At 44.1% G+C, this 24,960-nt stretch overlaps 3 protein-coding genes across 6 annotated transcripts in view; 1 reads left to right on the top strand and 2 right to left on the bottom strand.

Annotated features, from left to right (window-relative positions):
- PCYT1A (phosphate cytidylyltransferase 1A, choline) overlaps positions 1-4,813 on the top strand; it is a 49,438-nt gene extending 44,625 nt beyond the window's left edge. For all 4 annotated transcript variants that reach the window (XM_070789146.1, XM_019957316.2, XM_070789133.1 and 1 more), the window contains one exon: positions 713-4,813. In XM_070789146.1, the coding sequence (XP_070645247.1) occupies positions 713-919 (207 nt within the window). In that variant the 3' untranslated portion in view covers positions 920-4,813. The remainder of the gene's footprint in view (positions 1-712) is intronic.
- A 477-nt stretch (positions 4,814-5,290) lies between these two features.
- Positions 5,291-24,719, bottom strand: SLC51A (solute carrier family 51 member A). Its single transcript, XM_070789151.1, has 9 exons — positions 24,434-24,719; positions 23,789-23,883; positions 10,858-11,012; positions 9,749-9,822; positions 9,178-9,336; positions 8,515-8,626; positions 8,104-8,250; positions 6,209-6,314; positions 5,291-5,666 (listed from the first exon to the last, which is right to left on the bottom strand). Exons 1-9 carry the CDS (start codon positions 24,469-24,471, stop codon positions 5,530-5,532), a joined length of 1,023 nt encoding a protein of 340 aa, XP_070645252.1. The 5' UTR covers positions 24,472-24,719; the 3' UTR covers positions 5,291-5,529.
- LOC109565148 (hypoxanthine-guanine phosphoribosyltransferase) lies at positions 12,052-13,345 on the bottom strand. Its single transcript, XM_070789124.1, has one exon. It carries the CDS (start codon positions 13,312-13,314, stop codon positions 12,658-12,660), a length of 657 nt encoding a protein of 218 aa, XP_070645225.1. The 5' UTR covers positions 13,315-13,345; the 3' UTR covers positions 12,052-12,657.
- Positions 24,720-24,960: the final 241 nt, after the last annotated feature.

Genomic DNA, 24,960 nt, shown 5'->3' with positions numbered 1-24,960 from the left:
GGTTTTAAAAATCTTTACAGAAAGTGGTTATACATTCGCCTAATTTTGCCAGCTCTCTATAAACCTCCAAATATGGTGACAAGTGAGTAACCTTGCCTAGCTTGTTTCTACATTACAGTTTTGGATAGAAGGAAAGGAAAGAGCAAAGAACAGTTTAAAAAAAAAAAAAAAAAAACACTGCCTCGACTACAAGCAGCCACTGCAGGATTGCTGGGTAAGGTGGGAGTTCTGTCCTTGAGGAATAGGCAAGGTCTTTTTGAGCTAGATAAGAGGTGCATGTGTAGCTATTAGCACATGAGCCCTAGGATATCAGAGATGATCTGGCTGTGGGGGTGCTTGGATGCCAGAATAGATTATTCATGGAGAACATAGAATTTTCAGAAAATCCCCAAAACTAAGGTAGATACCCTTTTGTCTGAGTTAATTCCTTTGTTTTTGCCTAGAACCTAGACTACAGACCAAGTAGCTTTTTAAGAATTCCTTTGACATAGAAGTCAAAGATTGGGTGACAGTGGATAACAGGTGGGACCCCTTAGACATGTAGTCTAGCATAACCACTTTGACTAAGAAATTGCTTAGAATTGTATCTGTGGCTTACTTGGTCACTTTTGACATTACAGAGGGCACTCACGATAATTTGAAGTCTCAGATCTCCTCCGTTGGTTAGTAGGATCCATAGGTTTCTTCTAACTCTTCCTTTTGGTCTCCCCAGAAACATATGCTGAAAGAGGGGAAAGGCCGGATGCTGCAGGCCATCAGTCCAAGGCAGAGTCCCAGCAACAGCCCCACTCGTGAACGTTCCCCCTCTCCCTCTTTCCGGTGGCCCTTCTCTGGCAAGACTTCCCCGCCTTCCTCCCCAACAAACCTCTCCAGACACAAGTCTGCAGCCTATGATATCAGTGAGGATGAAGAAGACTAAATTTTCATCTCTCCTTTCTCCTCCCCTCCCTCTGTCCCAACCTTCAGAAGCTCTCTGTTGAATTCCAGATTGTGATCCCAACACTAATCCTAAGGACAGCTACAAAGGAAAGACAGTTGGGGCAAGAGGACTTAGGATGGGGGGACCAGACAGCCTGTCCTCGGAGAGACATCACCCATCCCCACCAAGAAGGAGGCTAACTACATCTTAGAAGCCTGTTCTGCATTCATATCCCCTCCCCATGGACTTTGCTTTACTGTTTATGTTCATGTGCTCTTGACAGGGAAATTGTCATTTTTATTAATTTTTTAAAAATTAGTCTTTCAAACGTAGTAAGTAGAACTAATTTTTTGCCCCCGAGGAGTGGGCAGAAGGAAGTGGTGTAATACCCAGAGGCCTTTTCTTCTTGATACACCGTAGTGTTTGCCTTCTATTCTCAGGCAAACTGTCTTGCCAACTCCTTCAGGCAGTGAGCCATGCTGATGGGCGATTTGGAGGGGAAATACCATAATCTTGGTTTCCTTTTTTTAAAAAGCTAAAAGCTGAGTAACGGCCACAAATCCCCAATGTATACTGCTGGCACGTGTGTCCGTGTGGCTGTGGGAAGAAGGAGATCTGAGTCTGACTTTTCTTACTCCCTGAGGAGTTTCTTGTTGGACCCAATGGGGTCCATGAAGACACTGATGGGGATGGAACCAGACCACATGGCATCAGCTGCGGTTTCTATGCTGTGTTCATCTCTCAGAAAATTCTGTTGCCCAGTTATTTGGGAGCTCTTGTCAATCTCTTTTTTGTAATCTTTAAATTCTTCCTGCCTTTAAAGGGAGGAACACTTTCAGGTTTACTCTGATTGAGGAGGGGAGTTGGACAATACTCAAACCTATACAAAGTCAGTTTAATTTTCCTCTGGGAGTAAGTCCCTAGCCCTACTACTCCTGTCTTAATACTCATTTCCTAGCTTTTTACAAAGGATACTTTGTAAATGTCTGCAGTTTCAACATGATCTGTTAATCCATGTTGCTCATAACCATATTGAATATTGAGAGAGGTTTGCAGAGAACATAGGTGCAAAAGCATAAGGAAACACACCCCTTTTTAAAGCCCTATCTTGACCTCTTCCCCTTGTAATAGTATCCTTGACTGGAACCAGTGCTCCATGAGGTGTTTCTTTTCCCCAGGGAGTTGGCATCTGGCAGGGACTCACATCACTGCCCCTCTAGCAAGTCTCCAGTGGCTCACATTATAAGAGTGTGGTAGATTCCCTCCCTCTCCCTCTGCCTGCCCCCATCTCCCTTTTACGTTGCCCAGGGGATTCACCACTTAAATTTCACATCAGAGAATGCTGAAGCTTAAGCACTTGCTGTTGAGCATGAGCTCCTTTTCAGCTTGTAGCATCCTACAACACATGACCTAGCAGATCATTATCTATCATAATCCTAATCCTTATCATATCATAAGGTTCAGGGGAAATTTGCTTCTGTCCAGGGCCATCTCATCACTCATAAATACCCCTTGTGGGGGTGGAGTTTTAGTGTTTTCAGCTGAGAAAACCACATTTTATCTTTGCCCCTCTGCTAAGGTTGTGAGCATCTCATAATCCCTTTCCTGAACACTTTCTGGTAAAACTTGCTCTTATGCCTGAGGGCCAGTGGCTAGAGTTACTGCCTGCCTGCACAGCAGGACTACCTAGGTTCTTAAAACTCAGATCATCCAGAGAAGCAGAATGCAGCAGAGTAGAGGAATAAACAGAGTGAACCTCTTGCTGTCCTGATGGCCCATGAAAATTACATTTCTAACTCTTCTCATGAAGTGCTATTTTTACTATCAAATCTAGTTTACACAGGCTTTGGCTTGAAATCCTTTTTTTGAAACTGTTGAAGTTAATGTTTTCCTACAATACCAGCTTTGTAGGATCATATATTTTAACTTTTCTGCTTCAGTCTTCCCTTTTTGGGAATTCTGCCCATTTCTGTTGATAGAAAAATGGTGAAATCACCACTGAAACCCACCTACATTTTCTCTCAAAATACATGTCCAAGTATATTTGGAAAGGGAGGCAATCCAAATGTGATTTTCCTCCCTGCAGTCACTCCTCACAGGTATTGTCTGGGTCCCAAATGTTTGGCCTGCCTTCTCTGCTCTGTAGATGGGCTGCTTTGGGCACATCCTGTCCTTGGAGTATGACGTCTAGGCCAACAAGCTCCATGAGACTGCCAGCACTGGCATGTGTACGTGTTGTCGGAAAACTCTCACCCCTTCTGGTGAGCCTCTGTGGCCTCAGTCTCCTAACACAGTATATCTCCGTGAAATTTTGACTGAAAGCAAAAAACTTTATGGCATAGCATGCTAGGTACTTTGGGATAAATGTGATCCTACGTGCTGGACAACGGTGGGTGGGTGGAGGAAGTTGTTGGGATGATGCATTATTTGATCATTTGTGCCTAATTAAATGAGGTTAGAGATTCGCATTCCACAACCGTGTGTGTGATCTGTAAATCTTTAAATATTAGTGTTGTTAATATTAATTTTTAACATTAATTTTAATATTACTTAAACCCTAAATTGCACAAGCAAAGCTGTCAGCCTGAATAGGCCAAATGTGGCAGAAATGGGAGAGCCTAAGAAGTTGGTTGGCCTTATAGCCTCTCTCTGTAATAGAAGGAGAAGGGAGACAGAAGCCTTGTAGCCAGTGGTGAGGATGTGCCATTTCATCAGTTACCTTGAGATGAGCTGGGCAGAAAGTTTGTTTTTTTCATACACTAGACTCCACAGCACTGAAGGGTAGAGGTTGAAATTTTAGAGGAGTAGAAATGGGTCATTTGTACTGCTCCAGCTGCTTCTGATCACTAGAGCCAAAGACCATTATTTTGATGAGGCTTGGGTAAGAAGGTTGGGGATGTGAAGAGGTCGAAAGTCCCGAATAAGAGAAAAAATTTGAGGGAGGTCAAGAGAGCTTTTGACCTTTTCTGATCACTGATAACATTGCAGGCAGCATCTGAGTTACATTTTTCTTATTTGTGACCACACAGCTGTCCAGGAAGTCTTTGAATATTCCATCCACAATGATTCTTCACAGTGCTTTTTATTCTTTCTTGACTTATGGGCAGCTTTTGTCTTTCTGGAGCTCATTGCCTTATTAATCCTGTTTCAAACCCTATATCTAAAATCCTTCCAAATCAAGTCTATCTTGCTGCTTTTTTTTAATTTCCTAAAAGCCATAGCTTTTACATGTTCTGTCAGCAAACTATCACCAGAAGTTGAACCAATGCAGGTAGGAGAAAAGCTCCCTTAACAATGTTTTTAACTAATGGTATTTTTTTCAAGCTTATCAATATAAGTATTTTTAAAGTTATATTTTTCAAGGTCATACAATGATTGTTCTTGTTTTCTCTCATGGAATAGATTGTCATGGGATAAAGACTGGTCCCTAGCTATTATTTTTGCAAATAAGTAGAACATGTTTTGGGGATTATACTATTAAATGTTAATTTTCTTGAAAAGAAAGAAGAAAGATACTCTGTCTGCCAAAGTTTGATGTTAGTACTTAGATTGGGGTAGAAAACAAAAGTAGTTGGTTTAACATTAAAATGACTGCAGTTCTGTTTTCTTAGCTTTCAAGTGGGCTTTCCCACTATTCTTAGGGAGACACTGACTGTTTTGAACACAAAGATTTGATTGGTTGAGTTGTTTTGTATTGTGGATCCTGAGAAGAGTGTTGGAAAGAAATACTGGCCTTGGTGTAAACGTTGGCCCCATCACCAGTGCTGGTGTCCACAAGGACGTTTTCCTTAATCGGTGTTCAGTATTTTTTTTTTCTGTCTGAGTGTTATTAAATTGTTATTGTTCAGTTATTTTGGCTTTTGTCATTAGCCAAATAAAGGCAAAGTGATTTTACCTAATGTTTCATTTTATATGTTTTGACTTGGTATACATGTGTATTATATATTTTATGTATTTGAGACTTTTACCTGTATGATCAGTTCCTTTACTTTTGCATCCTAATTTGTCTCCTCAGAATCATTGCATGCCCATATCATTGCAATTCCTTTTGCAGCTTGGTACAGAAGACTCAAAAAGCCATTGGCCCACAAAGGGAGGCTGATCTAGATCTCCCAGGTCTAATGTCATCAGTGCCCTACTGACACATCTGTAAGGGAAGAAAACACCTTCCATCTGTTCTTCAGAAGCCTTGTTTCTTTGAGACTTTGGGATCATACTGTTTTGCCTGGCTGAGTTCTATTCCTGTTATTATACCAAGAAAACTATCATACACTCTTCCCCCTTTCATTTGCTTTGGGAAAGCTCAGAGTAACCTTTTAATATACAATCTTGATGGGCTAATAGTGGCACCCACGGAGGCAATGTGCCCAATTGTAGAAAATCAAACTCCATCCTGTTTATTAAGCTTAAAATACCTTCCTCAGGCAAGATCCAAAACAATTTCATCCTATCGCATAGTTCTGATTCATCTCTACAGTCAAGCACACATCATTTGCCAGCTTGCGCTGAAAATAGAATCAATCCCCATTTGGTCAAGGTTGAAGAACAGTAAAGAAATCTGTGCCCATCTAATGAATACAGTGTCTCTTTCATTGTCCAAGCCATTCACCTCAGGCTTTGAGGTTCAGATCCTGGTCTGGAGAAGAGAAAGGTTCATATCCAAGCTTGTCATCTTTCCTTCGGTAATATATTCGTGTCAGCACAGTGATCAGAAAACTCTCGAGGATGAGGAGGTGGCAGTTCATCACTGCAGCATGGGACAAAATATAGGTTATTCTAACTTAACAGAGGTGGTATCCCATACCAGCCCTGGCATTTGAGTTGGACAGCAGTTTCTCTTAATTTATCCTCAAACCAGGACCTAGAGATATTAAGTTGTCACAAGTAACATGGCAAGTTGACAATAGAGCCAGAACCAGAACTTGGCTCTCTACCTCCTGAACTTTGAGGCTAGCATTAAACATTTCTTTTGCATGTTTTATCATCATGACTCTCTGCTTCCTAACCACACCTATTCCTCTTTCAGGAGCTGAGGATTGAACCCATGGCTTCCTGGGTTGATCATCAGGGCTGGGCCTCAAGCTGCGGGATTGCAGCTGTCTGTGTGATCAGAGAGGTCATAGACTCAGAGCCTCTGCTAGATTTCTTGGAGGTCTCTTTCTCAATACTCTAAGCAGAACACTGAATATTCTGAGAGTGGTTAGCCCTACTTCCAATCTAAGATCCTCTCTTCTCAGACCTCCCCCTCCTGCCCATCCTGGAATAGACTAGGAAATCCCATGTGCTTACCTTGAGACCTGATTTTAGAAGAAAAGGGAGGTGAACAAGCAATCTGCCCGCCACTGGCCAAGACTGAGAAGATGGATGGCTGCAGAGCAGACAGAATAAGGAGTGCCTGCAGAACAGAAAAGAGGAGTGAGGATGGGAGCTCAGCATCCCTGGCACGGGCTGGCCGGCCCACTGCTGTGTTTGAAATGTGTCTTAGTGCTTGCCCTCTCTGAGTACACTTTTCTGATGCACAGCTTCTCAGGGTAGACTTGGCTTGTCCAGGGTTCCCTCCAATAATCATGGGCAGGTTAATTAATCACAAGGCTTTTATTCTGTGGCCTGACCTCTAAGTGCTTCTGTAGCCTAGATCCTTTCTGTGCCCTGTCAGTCCCTTACTCCGTGGTAGGCTCTTCTGTCCTCTGTCTTCCTATAGACCCTCCACTTCTGCCTGCCATGTGCCTGTAAGCAGCACCTGCTTAGGTCAAATGAGAATTTATGTGAAATCAATCTGTTAACACTAAAGGAATCACTATGCCTTGGGAATAGGAGAAGGGCCCAGCAAGAAGACAGAAAGAATGGAGAGAGAAGAGAAACAATATGGAGCTAGAAGTCATTGCATTTGGTGGAAAGGTTATCTCTGGGCTTAGAGAATGGAAAGTGTAAAAAGTGAACAAATGTGCCTTTGGGAAAATTCTCAGGGAAGAGGTGATGATGCAGAGTCAGATGAGAAGGGATGTGGGTTTGGGAGTAGATAGTTGTATGTTTAAATTCCAGTCCCATCCCTTATGTACCTTTGAGCAAACCCCAAAACACCTCAGTTTCTCATTTGTAAAATAGAAAAAACAATGATTCTGAAGATTATAGTGAACTTAAATGTAATTAATGTATGAAAAGCGCCTAATATGTAGTACTGGTCATATATAGTTGTAACTGTGATAATGCTGATGTTTCTGCTACTGCTGCTAAGTCGCTTCAGTCGTGTCCGACTCTGTGATACCCCATAGACGGCAGCCCACTAGGCTCCTCTGTCCCTGGGATTCTCCAGAATCCCACTCCAGAATACTGGAGTGGGTTGCCATTTCCTTCTCCAATGCATGAAAGTGAAAAGTGAAAGCGAAGTTGCTCAGTCGTGCCCGACTCTTAGCGACCCCATGGACTGCAGCCTACCAGGCTCCTCCATCCATGGGATTTTCCAGACAAGAGTACTGGAGTGGGTTGCCATTGCTGATATTTCTAGTGGTGATGAATTGCAAGATTTTTAGAATTAATCGGTAGTGAAGAAAAGAAAACAGCAAAGGTATAAGAATTTAAGGTTTAAAAATTCATGTGTTACGGGCGTCATTGTGTCCCCCTAAAAGATGCATTGAAGTCCTCACCCCCAGGACCTCAGAATGTGACCATCATTGTCTTGGTAACTGATTAGATGTAATTAGTTAAGACGAGGTCATACTGAAGTAGGGTGGGTCCTTATTCCAATATGACCGACGTCCTTATCAGAAAAAGAGACACAGACACGTAAGGGGAGAATGCCCTGTGATAAGCCAAGGATGCCAAAGATTGCTGCAAACAATCAGAAGCCAGGAATAGTCAAGGAAGGGTTCGCCCCAACAGTGTTCAGTGGGCATGTGGGCCGCTGACAGCTTGGTTTTGGACTTCCAACCTCTAGAACTGTGAGGCAATGCATTTCTGTTTTAAGCCACCCGCTTTGTGCTATTTTGCTCCAGCAACCTTAGGAAACTTACAGCACAGAAAAGCAACAACTGGGGAAGGGCAGGGATTCTTTCCCAAATCTCACAGGAAACCTAAGGCTTAAGAAGATTCCCAGACCCACTTCTAGCCTTTATTAGTCTCAGCTTCTAACCCCTACAATTTGTGGCTCATTATTAACCATCTTTTCTCTCCCAGGGTATAGTTACCTGGAACAGAACAAATTTGGCTCCTATGTTCTGCTCGCCCAGGTGCAGCCTGGCTTGACGAAAAATGATGCCTATGGTCCACAGAGCCGACAGGGTGGACACACCGAGGAAAGTGTTGATCCATAGAGCTGTGCTCCCCTCAGAAATCTGGTGGCAGGCCAGAAAGCAGTCAGTGAGGAAGCAAGCCCCTTTCTCCTTTTTTTTCCCTTCTCCCAATGGTGGGGGAAATAAAAAAGCTTCTTCTCTCCCCGTTAGAGTCCCTGAGCCTCTGCTTTTCCACAGTTGCCCTGTACCTGGGGCTATCCCAACCCTGGGGCCCTGAATCAGGGGATACTGGTTCCAGCTATTCCTTCTAGAGCTCAAAGGAATTAAACTCATCTTGGCCTCTGCTGCCCCTTACTCTGGACTTACGTCTGATGGGTCAAAGATGCCATCAGGGATGAGAAACAGGCCCACCAGGGTCAATGATATCTTGAAGAAGGCGTACTGGATGGGGCCCAACAGCAGCAGCTGAAGTCTCTTCCTGAAGTAGGAAGAGGATTAGGAACATAGGCCTACAAATCACCCACCCCAACCAGAACTTCCAGCTCTCTCATTGGGTTCTTGGCAAGGCTTGGCCACCATCATAGACACCAACATAGTCAAGTGGGTGGGGACTTAGGAAGAGCGTTGGGAACCATCTTTATTGCCTCCCACTCACCCTCAGACCAGAATGATGCCTTTTGAGCAAGAACTATCTGAGGATTGACCCCAACCTCATTAACTGAAACGGATGGAAGGGGAAAGTAAATAGTCCAAAGTGCAGTTTGTTCTCTGTGATAAAGTTTGTAGGGGACAGTGAGCGTAAGTGATGGGAACTCTGGAGTTCTCCTTCCTCTGTTCCTCCTACCCCTGTTTGGGTGCCCAGTGTGTGGGTCCTGGCTGTGGGATGCCCACCCTTTCATCACTGGCTTTGTTCCATACAAGCCAAATTCCATGAGGCTTGAAGCAGGACTGAGAGAGCCAGCAGAGGCTCTTGAGAGAGTGCAGAAGAGGCCAGTCTGCTCTCCAGGCAGCCTCTCCCTCCCGCCTCACCTGGTGATCTTGATTCGGGGGCAGCAGGGGCAGCAGCAGCAGCAGGGGCCTGTATGGATCATCACCGGGGTGTCCTTCAGTGTCCTCAACACCGCCTCCTTCCCACCAAAGCCTTCCACCATGGCCTGCATCAGCAGGTAAAAGCACATCGAGTAAAACCTGGAGTTGGGGAGAGGTGGGAGGTGGGCCTAAGAGCACACAGAAGGGAGGTGGCAGCAGCTGGCGGGATACCACCTGCTGCCAAAGAAAAACAGACTGCAAAAGGACAGGGAGACGGGGGCTTCCTGAAGGGGTCAGGTAGGGTCTAGGCATTTTGAGAACTGAGAGAGGACAGGTGGAAGAGGGCAGGCTGTGAGAACAAAATGATGCCTGAGATGCACTAGAAGTTCAAGAAACAAGTTGGAAAGGGCCTGATTTGTGATCAATTTGTTTGCATGGACTTATGGAAGGGACAGGGGATTAAAAAAAAAAAAAAAAAAGACACAAACTCTGGATTCCCAGGGTTGAGAGGAGCAGAAGGGGGACCTCAGAGGGGTATCAAGTTCAGCTGGGGGCAGGGCAGGACACTCACGTAGTTATGGCCATTTCCACGAGTGTCAGGGCACGAGGAATCCAGAGACCAAAGCAGGAGAATGCAGACACTATCTGCTTGGAGAAGAACCAGGAGCTGGTTAGGGTAAGGAAGGAGACTGCATGCTCACCTTTTGTGGCAAGGGCTCAAGGAAGCAAAAGCTAAACAGCTGAGGCACCATTACTTAAAAGTGACTAACTGGGGACTTTCCTCGTGGTCCAGTGGCCAAGACTCTGAGCTCCCAGTGCAAGTGGCCTGGGTTCGTTCCCTGCTCAGGGAACTAGATCCCACTAACACTTGGCACAGCCAAATAAATATTAAAAAAAAAAGTGACCAGTTGAAAAAAGAGCTAGTTAAATCAACTAATTAAAATATTTTTTAAATTCAGCTGTCAGTTTATTCCTTGTCTAGTGTTAGAGACAGCAAGTCACCTTGAGTCAGAGGCTCTTTTGAAGACTATCTCTCAACATATGTCACTGGAGTAGGAATAGGTCAATTCATCTTTAAGAGTACGTAGATCAAGATCCAACCCTTCCTTTTCAATATCCCATGTTATTAGAGCACCTCTGATGTCTTGAGATGGCCCAGGCAGGTGTCATCTGGCAGAAAAGGACCTCAAGGGCTTTGTTCTTCACCCAAAACAGACACAGAGCTCACCACACGGAAAGAGAAACCCCATCATGTGGCCTGCGAGCATGCCAAAGAGCTATCAAATGGCTGTAAGAGTGAGTTAGAAGGACTTACAGTGTAAGGGTAGAGTGAACATGACCCCATGGGAAAAAATTACTCTCCTCCTACCCTCTGAGGAACCACTGCTGGTCTGTGCAGGAAACAAGCTTATTTTAAAGCAACACAGTAGCAGGGGAGTAGTGAGTGGGATAGCTGGTGGGCTCAGACAGTTCTTCAGCTGTTCTTAGAGCTGTTTCTGTGGCTCTAAGATTTCAAACACTCCATCTCACTGCCTGTGACCTTCTAAGCATGGGATCCTGACTGCAGATAGCAGACTAAAACCCCCACCCTAAAGTAGTAGAGGAAGGCAACTTGAATTATTGAGTTGAAAGGAATCTTCCTCTTCAGCCCCTCCCCAAAGGCAGCTGCAGGACCCTCACCGTGGGTGAAGAGCTGCACCAGATCAGGGTCTTCCTCTTGATAGGGCAGCGGGTGTTCTTGTGCAGGTAGACAGCAGCCTCCAGGAAGATGGCTATTGAGCCCAGGACAAACAAGGTCATGATGACCATGAGGGAAATATCCACAGGGCCCAATGCTAGAATGGAAAGAGAGGACAGGCTCCAGTGAGCTGAAGACCAGGGCTGAGGAGCAGAAGATGTGGGCTTCTTCACATGCATCTAATTGCTTTACCACATCTAGAATTACCTGGTCTAGGCTTCCTATCATGCAGAAGATGGGCTTTTTCTTAGACCTAGAATTTCCAACATGTGACTAGGAAATAGTCATTCTTCTGCATGCATGGGAGACTAGACCAGATCAATCTAAGTATGGTAAGGCTTACTTGAATCAGGATAGAGACACCTAACAAGTTTGTACATAACAAAAATTCTAAGTTCGGAGGTCAACAGGGCCTATTCACTTTTCTCAGTGTCAGGGGTTATACTAGCAGACAGGGACCAGTTAACATTATAATTAAAGCAAAATATATACTTCTGATATACATCAGAATATATACTGATATACTTAAGTCGCTCAGTCGTGTCCAACTCTTTGTGACCCCATGGACTGCAGCATACCAGGCTTCCCTGTCCATCACCAACTCTCGAAGCTCGCTCAGACTCATGTCCATTGAGTTGGTGATGCCATCCAATCATCTCATCCTCTGTCATCCCCTTCTCCTCCTGCCTTCAATCTTTCCCAGCATCAGGGTCTTTTCAAATGAGTCAGCTCTTCGCATCAGGTGGCCAAAGTATTGAGTTTCAGTTCGGCACCGGTCCTTCCAATGGAGAAGGCAATGGCAAACCAGTATTCTTGCCTTGAGAACCCCATGAACAGTATGAACTTGATATACTTCAGTTCAATTCAGTTCAGTCGCTCAGTCGTGTCTGACTCTTTGCGACCCCATGAATCGCAGCACGCCAGGCCTCCCTGTCCATCACCATCTCCCGGAGTTCACTCAAACTCACGTCCATTGAGTCTGTGATGCCATCCAGCCATCTCATCCTCTGTCATCCCCTTTTCCTACTGTCCCCACTCCCTCCCAGCATCAGAGTCTTTTTTTTTTTTTTTTTTTTTTTCCTTTAAAGAGATAGCCTTTATTTGAAGGATTTTTACACTGAAGAATTCAAAAATGGTAGGCTTTTGGAACTTACTGACCTGTATTGAAAAGGAACTGTTGACAAAGATTCACCAGAAATGATCTGAACAAGCAAGAAAATATAGTTAATACTACCGAAACCTACTGAAACACTTGCGGGACATGCGGTCTCTCTGACACAACAATGCCTCAAAGTGCTGTCGTGGGTACGAGACTGCCTCTCGCTACTTTCCTAAGCACACAGTAGCATAGGGAACAATATTCAGTCACTTCTGTTCTTTCCTGAACATATAAAAGTTAAAATACCAATTAAAAAACTAATATATTCTTCTCTTCAAATGTTTCTTACACATACAATTTCCATATTTCCAGTCAATAGTGGTGTGGTTTAAGAGCTATTTCATTCACAAGTCAAACAACAATCTACCCAAAGGGAACTGATAGTCTTTAGGCTCGTAGTGCAAATGAAGAGTTCGGGAATGCAGCAACTGACATTTCTAAAATACAAAACAGATCAAATTCTTAGGAGATACATGCAATAAGCTCTATTAAGCAGCTGGCCACAGAACAAGAACATTGGATCATGTCACTGGTGATTTCACTGGGACGCCAGGTATTTCCAAACTCAACTCGGACTCTCATCTTAGGCTTTGTATTTTGCTTTTCCAGTTTCGCTAATGACACACACGTGATTCAAGTCCCTGAAGTATTCATTATAGTCAAGGGCATATCCCACAACAAACTTGTCTGGAATTTCAAATCCAACAAAGTCTGGTTTATATCCAACACTTCGAGGGGTCCTTTTCATCAGCAAGCTCGCAACCTTGACCATCTTTGGTTTATGCTTCTTGACCAAGGCAAGCAAAGTCTGCATTGTCTTCCCAGTGTCAATTATATCTTCGACAATCAAGACATTCTTTCCAGTTAAAGTTGAGAGATCATCTCCACCAATTACTTTTATGTCGCCTGTTGACTGGTCGTTACAGTAGCTCTTCAGTCTGATAAAATCCACAGTCATAGGAATGGATTTGTCACTATTTCTGTTCAGTGCTTTGATGTAATCCAACAGGTCGGCAAAGAACTTATAGCCCCCCTTGAGCACACAGAGGGCCACAATGTGATGGCCACCCATCTCCTTCATCACATCTCGAGCCAGCCGTTCGGTCCTGTCCATAATTAGTCCATGAGGAATAAACACCTTCTCTAAATCCTCAGCATAATGATTGGGTATACAAAATAAATTTAGGTCATAACCTGGTTCATCATCGCTAATCACCACGCTGGGGCTGCGGGCCGCCATAACGTAGCCGGCTGGCGCGCGGGCTGAAGGCAGTCTCCAGAGTCTTTTCCAATGAGTCAACTCTTCACATGAGGTGGCCAAAGTACTGGAGTTTCAGCTTTAGCATCATTCCTTCCAAAGAAATCCCAGGGTTGATCTCCTTCAGAATGGACTGGTTGGATCTCCTTGCAGTCCAAGGGACTCTCAAGAGTCTTCTCCAACACCACAGTTCAAAGCATCAATTCTTCAGTGCTCAGCTTTCTTCACAGTCCAACTCTCACATCCATACATGACCACTGGAAAAACCATAGCCTTGACTAGATGGACCTTTGTTGGCAAAGTAATGTCTCTGCTTTTCAATATGCTGTCAAGGTTGGTCATAACTTTCCTTCCAAGGAGTAAGCGTCTTTTAATTTCATGGCTGCAGTCACCATCTGCAGTGATTTTGGAGCCTAGAGATGTTTAAATTTGATTTCAAAAATTTTATCACTTTACTAGGACACACAACAGGACTTTAACAAAAGAAGTGGACCCAAGTAAAGACTCCAAGGATATTTGACCTATGCTGGCCCCAAGTACACTTATTCTCACATTAAATGTAATCCAGTAGCTGTCTTTAGTATTTATTGAAATCATTTGAGGAGTTGTTAATAAGTAGCTGTCCAGACCCCCACTCCCTATACTCCCTGCTACATAGATGTTGTTCCCATACATCTGGGATGTAATCTACATTTTAAACAAGCTCACGTGATAATAGAAGATAACAAACATTTTAACACCACCAATGAAGCTCCTCTGGCCTCACCCTTGCTAACAGGAAAACACTAATATAGTCACAATATTTGTTTCTGAGCATGTTCTAATTAGTGCAACAATGTTTTAAACAAAGTTAGTTCCATATGCTCAGTGACTAAGCCTGGACCCTCATTTATCTAAGTCTCTTCCCTCCTTGGCAGACTCTTTGCTTTTAGTCTCCCAACTGGCTAGATGACAGAAGAAGAAGGGGAAGACTGGCAGAGTCCAGCCACTGTCGTATTGCATTGGGAGTAAAGGAAATCAACCCTGAATACTTATTGGAAGGATTGATGCTGAAACTCAAATACTTTGGTCACCTGATGCAATCAGCTGACTCATTGGAAGAGACCCTGAAGCTGGGAAAGATTAAAGGCAGAAGAAAAGGGTGACAGAGGACGAGATGGCTGGATGGTATCACTGATGCAGTGGACATGAACTTGGACAAACTCCAGGAGATGGTGAGGGACAGGGAGGCCTGGCATGCTGCAGTCCATGGGGTCGCAAAGAGTCTGACATGACTGGGTGACTGAACAATGAGAGGATATTGGCTGGTCTGCCCTATGTTTTGGTGACTGAGGGCAGCTCAGAGCTGCTGACACCAAAACAAGGAAGAAGGAGACCACATCCCAGTGAAGACTTGAGTTGTCATCTGGGTCAGTCATACTTGGTGACATCACAAGGAGCAACCAGGACAAAGGTGAATTTCTCAAAAACTACTTTGATGCTTTTGAACTGTGGTGTTGGAGAAGACTCTTGAGAGTCCCTTGGACTGCAAGGAGATCCAACCAGTCCATCCTAAAGGAAATCAGTCCTGAATATTCATTGGAAAGACTGATGCTGAAGCTGCAACTCCAATACTTTGGCTACCTGATGCAAAGAACTGACTCATTTGAAGACTCAGATGCTGGGAAAGGTTTAAGATGGGAGAAGAAAGGGACGACAGAGGATGGGATGGTTGGATGGCATCACTAACTCGACGGACATGAGTTTGAGTAAGCTCCGGGAGCTGGTGATGGACAGGGAAGCCTGGTGTGCTGCAGTTCATGGGGTCGCAGTCCATGGAGTTGGACACGACTGAGCAACTGAACTGAACTGAACTTTGATCCTGGTTGTTCTTATTTCAGGGTACATGTTTTTCTTTTTGTTTGCTTTCTCCAAGAGGCCCTTTATCTCTGACCACAGTTAGGTCTGTGATTAATCCAGAGGACCTGCTGCAGGGAAGGCAGTCCTTGGACAATCTGCCAGCCTACACTTCTGAAGTCAGTGGTAAGCTTTTCCTTTCTGTTACAGGCCTCAAAAGATAGGACTGTGTTGTTCTTCCCTCCTCCCCATTCCTGTCTCCACCTGCTTCCACTTAATTAGGATGCAGCCCACTGTGTGACCAAATTACTGGCTTAGTGTTGCTGTTTAGTTCTGTTGCCTCATTCTCAATTACCTCTACAGATATTGCTCTAGTAGGCCTGGCAGGTTTTAAACATTAACAAAATAAAACAAGCAAAAATCCACCTGGCTGCAATCCTTAATTAAAAAAAGACTACCTCCCTTCCTTGAAATTTTAAAGATATAAACATAACAGAGGATCTTTTTTCTGACACAATTTTATCCTTATACAATAAAAATGTGGGTTTAAAACAGTTGCTCTGGTTTTATCATGATATACACATAAAGCCTTCCATGTATCAAAATAATTCCAGATAGATTAAAAAGATAAATCTTTAATAAACAACAATGATCTACTGTATAGCCAATGGAACTTTGTTCAATATTATGTGCCAGCCTGGATGGGAGCGGGTAGGGGCTTCGGGGAGAATGGATTCATATGTATGTATGGCTGAGTCCTCTCTCTGTTCACTTGAAATTATCACAACATTGTTAATCGGCTATACCTCAATACAACAAAAAAAAGTGTTTTAAAAAAGAGATTTTAAAAAAGCGGTATATATTTAAAAATAAAACAGGGAAAATTGAGAGAAGGGAAAAAAAGAGAGATTTGTATTTTCATCAAAACTTGAGGGAAGACCTTCCTAAGCTTAGGTGTAATCCAAGAAATCACAAAGAGAAGGATGGTCAAATTTGATACAAAGAGTTTAAACTTCTGAATGTTAAAAAAAAAGTATAAGCAGTAAAGTGGTGATTTCACAGATGCACACTTGGGTAAAAATCCATCAAATTATATACATAAAATCATTGCCCTTTACTGAACATAATTTATAACTGAAACAAACAAACCTTAATATGAACAAAACAGAAAGCAAAATTACCACAGGAAATTCCCTGGCTCTCTGGTGGTTAGGTGGAGAAGGCAATGGCAACCCACTTCAGTACTCTTGCCTGGAAAATCCCATGGATGGAGGAGCCTGGTAGGCTGAAGTCCATGGGGTCGCTAAGAGTCGGACATGACTGAGCGACTTCACTTTCACTCTTCACTTTCATGCATTGGAGAAGGAAATGGCAACCCACTCCAGTGTTCTTGCCTGGAGAATCCCAGGGACGGGGGAGCCTGGTGGGCTACTGTCTCTGGGGTCGCACAGAGTCGGACACAACTGAAGCGACTTAGCAGCAGCAGCAGCAGCTGGTGGTTAGGACCTGGTATGTTCACTCCTGGCAGCCAGGGTTTGATCCCTGGGTAGGGAACTGAGATCCCAAAAGCCACATGGTGTGACCAGAAAGAAATAAAAATAAATAGTATAGTAAAACTATAGCTATGTAAAGGATTTGGCTGAAGAGAAGGATAGAAAAGAGTTGAAGGAAAGAGTGGGGCCCTAATATCTTTATCATACAAAATGGAAAATGAAGAAGTACTATCCGCAGTTGGCAAAATAAGAAATAAACTATAGGTATAGTATATACAGCTATAAAGATAACCAACTAAAAATAATGATGAAACCATGTGGAATGAGTAGAAGTTTGGTACTAAGTGAGTTAAATCTTTATGTATTACAGAGGCAGCCACAGATAATATACAAAACTGATACCACATGAAATAATGGTAATTTGAAGGTAACTATTAAAAAATCATCAGCTAAAAAAGTAAGATGAAGATTAAAAATGAGAATAAATAGGGCAGGGGAGTGTTAATTTTCATTAGTAGCCCTTTTGTACTATTTAAAATTTTACACTATGTTCATGTGGGTTAAGATAAAAACATTAAAGATGATTGCCTAGGAATAAATGAGCAATGCCATCTTTGGGTGATGAGACTGTGGGTGGTCTTTGTCTTCTTTCTTTTCCAATTATTCTATAACAAATATACATTTTACAACAAATAAGTTTTTTTAAAGACATACTTTGCCAAATATGTAGTAATGTGAAAAAATTCATATGATGTCATGCTTATAAAAACAGTATATAAAATTGTAGCATAGTAGGATTTCCACTACTGTTAAATAAAAGCACAGAAAACAGAGCTTGTACTATGATACTTGCAGTGCTGGTCTTGAGTGGTGGGACCATACGCGACTTTCTTCTTCATACTTTTCTCTATTTTCATATTGACTTTACTGAATTATTTTTTACAGTGGAAATGTTTAGTTAAAAAAAAAACCAGACAAAATATAAAGTCCAGATAGGCAGAAAGCAAATTTAATTCAGTAGATTTCTAAAAACCAATGTCCTTTGTTGGGAAGGGGAATATCGATGGAGGTCCCTCCTTGAGGGACTCCCCCAGCCCCTGCTTGACTCTCGTCCTCATCAGCTCACTGAGAGCTGAGAGTGGAAACAGCCCCTCCAGAAGCCATCATGTCAAAGCCTTTCTCAATCTTCACTGTTCTTGACTATTCCCTCCTCCTTGAAAATCTCTCCCATCCCGCTTGACTCCAGTAACCACAGTTCTGGCTCCTCTCCTGGAGACCCTGGGTCTCCGATACTGATCCCTCATCCTCTCCTACACCCTGTGTTCCAGACTCGACCATTGCATCTCACCTCTTCTGTTTATTGAGGTTTAGGATTTCCCTACCACCCCTCAGTTGTCACCCTGTTTATTTAACTTATATGCAGAGTACATCATGAGAAACGCTGGACTGGAAGAAACACAAGCTGGAATCAAGATTGCTGGGAGAAATATCAATAACCTCAGATATGCAGATGACACCACCCTTATGGCAGAAAGTGAAGAGGAACTCAAAAGCCTCTTGATGAAAGTGAAAGTGGAGAGAGAAAAAGTTGGCTTAAAGCTCAACATTCAGAAAACAAAGATCATGGCATCTGGTCCCATCACTTCATGGGAAATAGATGGGGAAACAGTGGAAACAGTGTCAGACTTTATTTTTCTGGGCTCCAAAATCACTACAGATGGTGACTGCAGCCATGAAATTAAAAGACGCTTACTCCTTGGAAGGAAAGTTATGACCAACCTAGTTCGTCTAGTCAAGGCTATGGTTTTTCCTGTGGTCATGTATGGATGTGAGAGTTGGACTGTGAAGAAGGCTGAGCGCCGAAGAATTGATGCTTTTGAACTGTGGTGTTGGAGAAGACTCTTGAGAGTCCCTTGGACTGCACGGAGATCCAACTAGTCCATCCTGAAGGAGATCAGCCCTGGGATTTCTTTGGAAGGAATGATGCTAAAGCTGAAACTCCAGTACTTTGGCCACCTCATGTGAAGAGTTGACTTATTGGAAAAGACTCTGATGCTGGGAGGGATTGGGGGCAGGAGGAGAAGGGGACGACAGAGGATGAGATGGCTAGATGGCATCACTGACTCGATGGACGTGAGTCTGAGTGAACTCCAGGAGCTGGTGATGGACAGGGAGGCCTGGTGTGCTTCGATTCATGGGGTCTCAAAGAGTTGGACACGACTGAGCAACTGATCTGATTTGATCTGACCACCCCTCAGCCGCCTAACCACCACCTGAGCCATTTCTACCTCCAGGACCTTAGAGTGCTTGGCCGCTGCCTGTTCAGTTTTTCTCCTTGAGCTCCCCGTGTCTGGCTTATTCTCCTCACTGAGCTCTCTGCTCAAATGTCCCCCCTCAGTCAGCAACCCTTGAATGTCCAGTGTGGTGTTATCTCTCCCTCCCAAGTTGCCCTCACAGTGAGGTTATTTACGTATTTATTGCTTGTCCCCATAGAGTGATGGTAGTGTGAACTCCACAAAGGCAGGGACTTTGTCAGGCTTGTTTTCTGTTCTATCTCCAAGTGCATGAAACAGTAACTGTGACTATTTGTTCAATGAAAGAAATGACCACATGAGGATTCTTACTGTCATCTCCATTTACATGCTTTTCCAGGAAACTAGGCTTAGAGTTGAGCACCTCACCCATGATCACACAACCTGAAAGTGACAGAGCTGGGATTTAAACCCAAGGGTTCCTGATCCTAACTAAGCCCATTCTCTTCACCGTTACACATGCTGACTCTTGGTGTGTGTTCACATAACTATGGGAAGAAATGTGGAATAATATTAACCATCAAAAGTTGCTTAAGTTGGTGAAGGTGGAGGTGAGGCATATTCCAGCTATTCAGTATGGAAGTGCTTTTGCAGTTTCTTGTATCTGCTGCCTTTTGTGCTCTGTTCTTTCTCGTGCTTGCAGTGTCTGCAGGCTCTCACATTCACTTCCACAGGGCAGAAGCTAGGAGAGAGAACTTCCTTAGCATCCACAGCCAACACCACTGCTGCTGCTGCTAAGTCGCTTCAGTCGTGTCCGACTCTGTGCGACCCCATAGACGGCAGCCCACCAGGCTCCCCCGTCCCTGGGATTCTCCAGGCAAGAACACTGGAGTGGGTTGCCTTTCCCTCTCCAATGCATGAAAGTGAAAAGTGAAAGTGAAGCCACTCAGTCATGTCCGACTCTTATCGACCCCATGGACTTCAGCCTACCAGGCTCCTCCATCCATGGGATTTGCCAGGCAAGAGTACTGGAGTGGGGGCGGGGGGGTGGCGGGAAGGGCAACACCACTACTCTACCTCAAACTCATTTATCTCCTTAGAAGATCTTCCTCTATCTTATTTTTCTGTATCTTAACAGATACTGTGAAACAAAAGTTTCTGATAGCTCAAGGATTTTTGGAAACACTTTAAACAAGGTTAAACATGTTTCTTTCCTGCAGAGTATAAATTTTAAATCTGATTTATATTGTTAATTTCCAAAGGAGGTTACAGAATATAGCTTTTACAGAACTGATTTTTATACAGGCTCTGTTTTCATGAAGTACTCCTTGGGATTACTATTCCAAGGAACACACTTTGGGAAATACTTGTCTAACTGACCTGTTGAATACAACTATACTTGAGCAACTAGCAAATTCCCATTGCATCTGTAACAATGAAGATTACTCTTTTAAATAATGAAAACAATATAAGAAAATTAAAACTTTGAAAAAAAAGTTTTACCCATAATCCAAGCTAGTTCCTAACCAAAAATTATTCTCCTTTTTGCACGTATTTCCATGGAGGTGAAGAGCATAGGCTCCAACTTCAAAGTAAAATTCCATTTACTTCTTGCTCTATAATCGTGGGTAGATTATTATCCTCCAATTAAACCTCTTAGCATGATTCAATGCTAGTGTTTGCTCAATAAAAAGTAGCTTTAAAAAACATCCTGGTTAAAGTGTATACATATTGTATTACTGCAATCATACTGTAAAATTTTGCATTCTGCTTTTTCCACCTAACATTTCATCACAGTCTGTCAAAAATTATTTTTACAATTATTTTACAATTATAAAGGTTGTTAAAATAAAGGGAATAATAAAGCTGCATTAATATAAGCATAATCCATTTTGAAGAGTTATGATATTACCAGTTTTACTTCAAAAGTTATTCTTAGGAAAAAAAAAACATCACAGGTATACTTGAAGGCCCTGTATATATCTCCAAGTGTCTTTTTCCCTTCACTTCTCCTCCCAGGGCTAACTGCTATTCTGAAGTTGGTGTGTATCTTTTCCTGTATGTTTTAATTTTTTTACAACATATGTACATGCTCAACATAATTATATTGCTTTGCATTAAAAAAATCTATATAAATGTTTTCCACTCAACATTGTTTTCATGGTTGTTATTATTTTCTTTGTGACAAACAAATGCTACTGTAAGCATTCTTAGACGTGTCTCCTCGGCATGTGTAGGAGAATTCCTCTATTCCTCCCAGTCTAAGATCCTGAAAGCCATGTGGTATGGCCAAAAAGAAAAAAAAAAAACAAAACCCACAAACATTGGGTTTAAGTCCCAGTCTAGGTTGTATGGTTGCAGTTTATTATATTATTGCTTCAATTACTCTAGTCTTATATAACCTTTAATATCTGGTAGAGAAGGCAATGGCAGCCCACTCCAGTACTCTTGCCTGGAGAATCCCATGGATGGAGGAGCCTCGTAGGCTGAAGTCCATGGGGTCAATAAGAGTTGGACACGACTGAGCGACTTCACTTTCACTTTTCACTTTCATGCATTGGAGAAGGAAATGGCAACCCACTCCAGTGTTCTTGCCTGGAGAATCCTAGGGACGGGGGAGCCTGGTGGGCTGCCGTCTATGGGGTCGCACAGAGTCGGACACGACTGAGCGACTTAGCAGCAGCAGCAGCAGCAGGGTACATATCCTCCTTACTCTTTTTCAAAATTGTCTTGGTTTTTCTTGGCCCTTCACTCCCCCCAAATAGAAGTTTGGATCAGTCCATTAATAAGAAAATCCTCTAGGGATTATAATTGCAGTCATATCACAGGCATTTCAAAAACAAATTATTTTTTTGAAAGTTTCAATAGTTCTTCAAGAATAGTTCTTTCTTAAAGAGCATTTAAGACACAGAGAGTTTATAAATGAAGGAGGAAAGGGTTTCACCACGTGTCCAATGGGCACCTCTTCCTGACTCTATTTCTGTCAGTGTCATCACCACTGTTCATGTTCTCGGAGTCATCATTAGAGTTTCTTTTTCTTTCACTTACCTTGTCTAAATATTTACCAGATTGCCTGCTCTTTCTTTGGATTGCCTGTATTTTCCAATCTGTCCTTCCTTTCCCTGACACTGCCCTGGCACAGGCTCTTGCCCTTCCTGTTAGGCTGGGGCACTGACCTCCAATTTATACCCCTGCTTCTTAAGGCCCTTACTCCCCAAACTCTATCTTGATTACTAATTAATGGTCCTGAAATACCACCCAGCTCCTCCCAATCTCAGAGCCCTCATCTACTGCCTGCAGGATAAAGTACAACTCCTCTGCCTGAGACTCAGCAGGCCCCACCTTACCTGCCCAGCCCTCTCAACTGTCCCCTGCTTCCTCACCAGTAACCTTGAATCTCCCCAGTGCCTGGAGAACCTGCCTACTCATTCTTTCTCCACTCCAGCTCCCTACTTTCCAACTGTTACTCATTCCAACAGTTCAATGGGGGAACAAGGTAGCTCCCCAGACTACCAGACCCAGAATAATCTACCTACTTTGAATATCCTTGGTGCTTCTATTTGCACATTTTGCAGCAAAGCAATGTGTGATCCATTTTCACTGTGTAAGATAGGGTTTCTCAATCTCAGCACTATTGACCCCTTGCCCCAGCTAATTCCTTGGTTGTGGGGACTTTCCTTTGTTTCCGGGGCAAACTCCCTGACCTCTGCCCCACTAGATGCCAGTAGCACCCTCTACTTGTGGTGACTGGAATTGCCTCCAGACATTGCCAAAAGTACCCTGTGAGACAAAGTTGCCTCTGGTTGACAACACTGGTGTGTGAGAAGACTTGTGTCACCATCTGCACTCTCTGAACAAGATATCCCTGGAGTCGGATGTAGCATCTGCCTACTTTCATGAACCACAGAGCAGCTACAAGGCACCCCTGGACTGCCTCTGGCAGTTGGTATTCACTCCAGTTCAGAGCATCTGAAACAGAGACGTGCCCATATCTGCCTCCTAGTACACCCTGACCACACCCTACTGTTTAGGAAGAGTCTCCTCCTTGAGGTGAGAACATCAGGAAGGAACAAACATTAAGGATAGAGGCACAGATTCCTACTCATCAACGTCTAAGAAGTGGCTGATCATGCAGTAAGAAAACAAAATACAGTATGGATGGGAGCCACGTTTGCTATCAAGATGCTAGGGTCATTTGATTGTCATGTTTTAGGTGTCCAGGGAATAAACAGAGTCCCAGCCTATGCCTTTCACTTTCAAAACCAATTCGGTAATAGGAGCTAGTTGGCCAACACTGTCCGAATACTTTTACAGGTTCACCTAAGTTTTAAGAATATTATTCATAAAAACCACTCTCCAGAGTGGTATAGACTCCTTTTAAGAAGGATGTTGTGCAGGCCTCAAAGGGATTCTGTGGGCTTCGGGCATCCATGTGAGTCCCTGGGTGGCCCTGGGGTCTGAAAAATGCTCCAGGTCAGTGTCCCCCTTATGAACTGGGGAGTCCCAACATGCAGGTTTTTCTCCAGGCCACATAGCCGTGCCCTTCTTTTGACTTTTTGGCTCCTCCATAGTTTTACTTTCCCCAGCTTTTACAAATTTTAAAAAATTTTTGACTGTACTACCCAGCATGTAGGATCTTACTTCCCTAACCAGGGATCAAATCTGCACTCCCCGAATAACCTCTGTACCACTAGGGAAGTTCCCTAAAAGGTTTTTACCAAGATTGACACTGGGTCAGCCATCCTCCCAGGTACTCACTCTATGCTGGCCAGCTCAGGACCACCTTCCCTCAGCTCCTCTCAGCTGTTTTGACTTCCTCCTTGGAATGCTCATTTTTCCTTCTTTCAGTTCCTCTGGGGAGGGTCCCTGACTTACCTCTCAAAAGCTGGGCTGCAGTGGGAGGGTAAGAGAAGCAGGCAGAGGGAACGCTGTAATTGGTTTTCAGGATCTCCAGAAGATCTGCCGTGTACCTGGAGAGACACCAACCTGTGTTCAGAATATGGGGACTGGGGGTGGGCGGGTGGGTAGCAGAAGGGACTCCAGCAACTTGACACTCCCTCGAACACTCCTAGGTTCACAGAGCGTCTCCATTTCTCCCTCAAGGCCCACGTGACAGTCTGCAGGTCTGGCTGCAGTGCTCAAAAAGCCCACAGTCCATTCCCTCCACTTCACAGGGGCAGCAGCCCAGGGGTTGGCTAGGGAGAAAAAGCAGGGTCCCAGAGAAAGAATGGACCCTTAGCACCAGGAGTGGGTCCCCAGCTGGTCAGAGCTCTATGCATGTCCCTCATGCCCCCTCCACCTCTGGGATTTTCCTCTACCTGGTTGGGGGCCAAAGCTAAGGTTCTGAAGGTCATACACTCACCCTTCCCCAGTGTCTCTGAGGACCTTCCAGAATGACCAGACCATTGTCAGTCCTGTCTCATTCTTGGGCTCAGAGGGAGGTAGGGACAGGCCAGAGTGAGAGGGCCCCCTGCTGCTTAGCAACTGGCTCCTGGCTTGGGGCCTGCCTCCCTCACTCACCTGGGATCGAGCCTTATCTGAGTCCTGTCTGGCTCCATCGTCTTCTTGCTCTATCCGGCTTTCCTTCCCGGCAGGCACTGGGGGCCAAGGAGAGACAGGCAAGTCGGGACCCTGAGGGGAGGCAGCTTCAGCTGACTGCAGCTTCCAAGACTGGCTGTGAGTTGGCAGAATGGCTGGGTCTTCCCCTCTGGCTCTCTCCCTCCTCAGGCCTCCTGTGCCCACAGGTTCCTTTCTCAGAGTTCACCTCAGAGGAATTTGAACCCCTCAGCTGGCTGAGTTCCCTGGTTCCTGACTCCTCCTTGCCCGTAGGTGTGGTGCTTCCTTCTTCCCTCCCATGAATGCCTCTGGCCACCCCTTGACCCCAGTCCACCTTCACTCTCCATCCCTCCTGAGGAGACTCCCAGGGCCCTCTAGAGACAAAATCCTTGATCCGCCCCCACAACCTCCCCTGCTGAGCAACCCCCTCCCAGTCAGAACCCGGCGGGAACTCAGGCTCTGTCCCCCTGAAGATGGAAGTCAGGGACGAG

This window comes from Bos indicus, chromosome 1 (genome assembly GCF_029378745.1).
Source record: "Bos indicus isolate NIAB-ARS_2022 breed Sahiwal x Tharparkar chromosome 1, NIAB-ARS_B.indTharparkar_mat_pri_1.0, whole genome shotgun sequence".
Lineage (NCBI taxonomy): Eukaryota > Metazoa > Chordata > Mammalia > Artiodactyla > Bovidae > Bos > Bos indicus.
This window is presented reverse-complemented; position numbering and strand designations above follow the sequence as displayed.

Excerpts from the sequence above, each read along its gene's own strand:
- LOC109565148 (XM_070789124.1), bottom strand. The coding sequence starts at position 13,314 with ATGGCGGCCCGCAGCCCCAGCGTGGTGATTAGCGATGATGAACCAGGT.
- SLC51A (XM_070789151.1), bottom strand. The coding sequence starts at position 24,471 with ATGGAGCCAGACAGGACTCAGATAAGGCTCGATCCCAG. Across the intron at positions 8,251-8,514 it reads GCATCTTTGACCCATCAGAC|ATTTCTGAGGGGAGCACAGC; the intron begins GTAAGTCCAGAG and ends GCCTGCCACCAG. Across the intron at positions 6,315-8,103 it reads CCAAATTTGTTCTGTTCCAG|GCACTCCTTATTCTGTCTGC; the intron begins GTAACTATACCC and ends TCTGTTCTGCAG.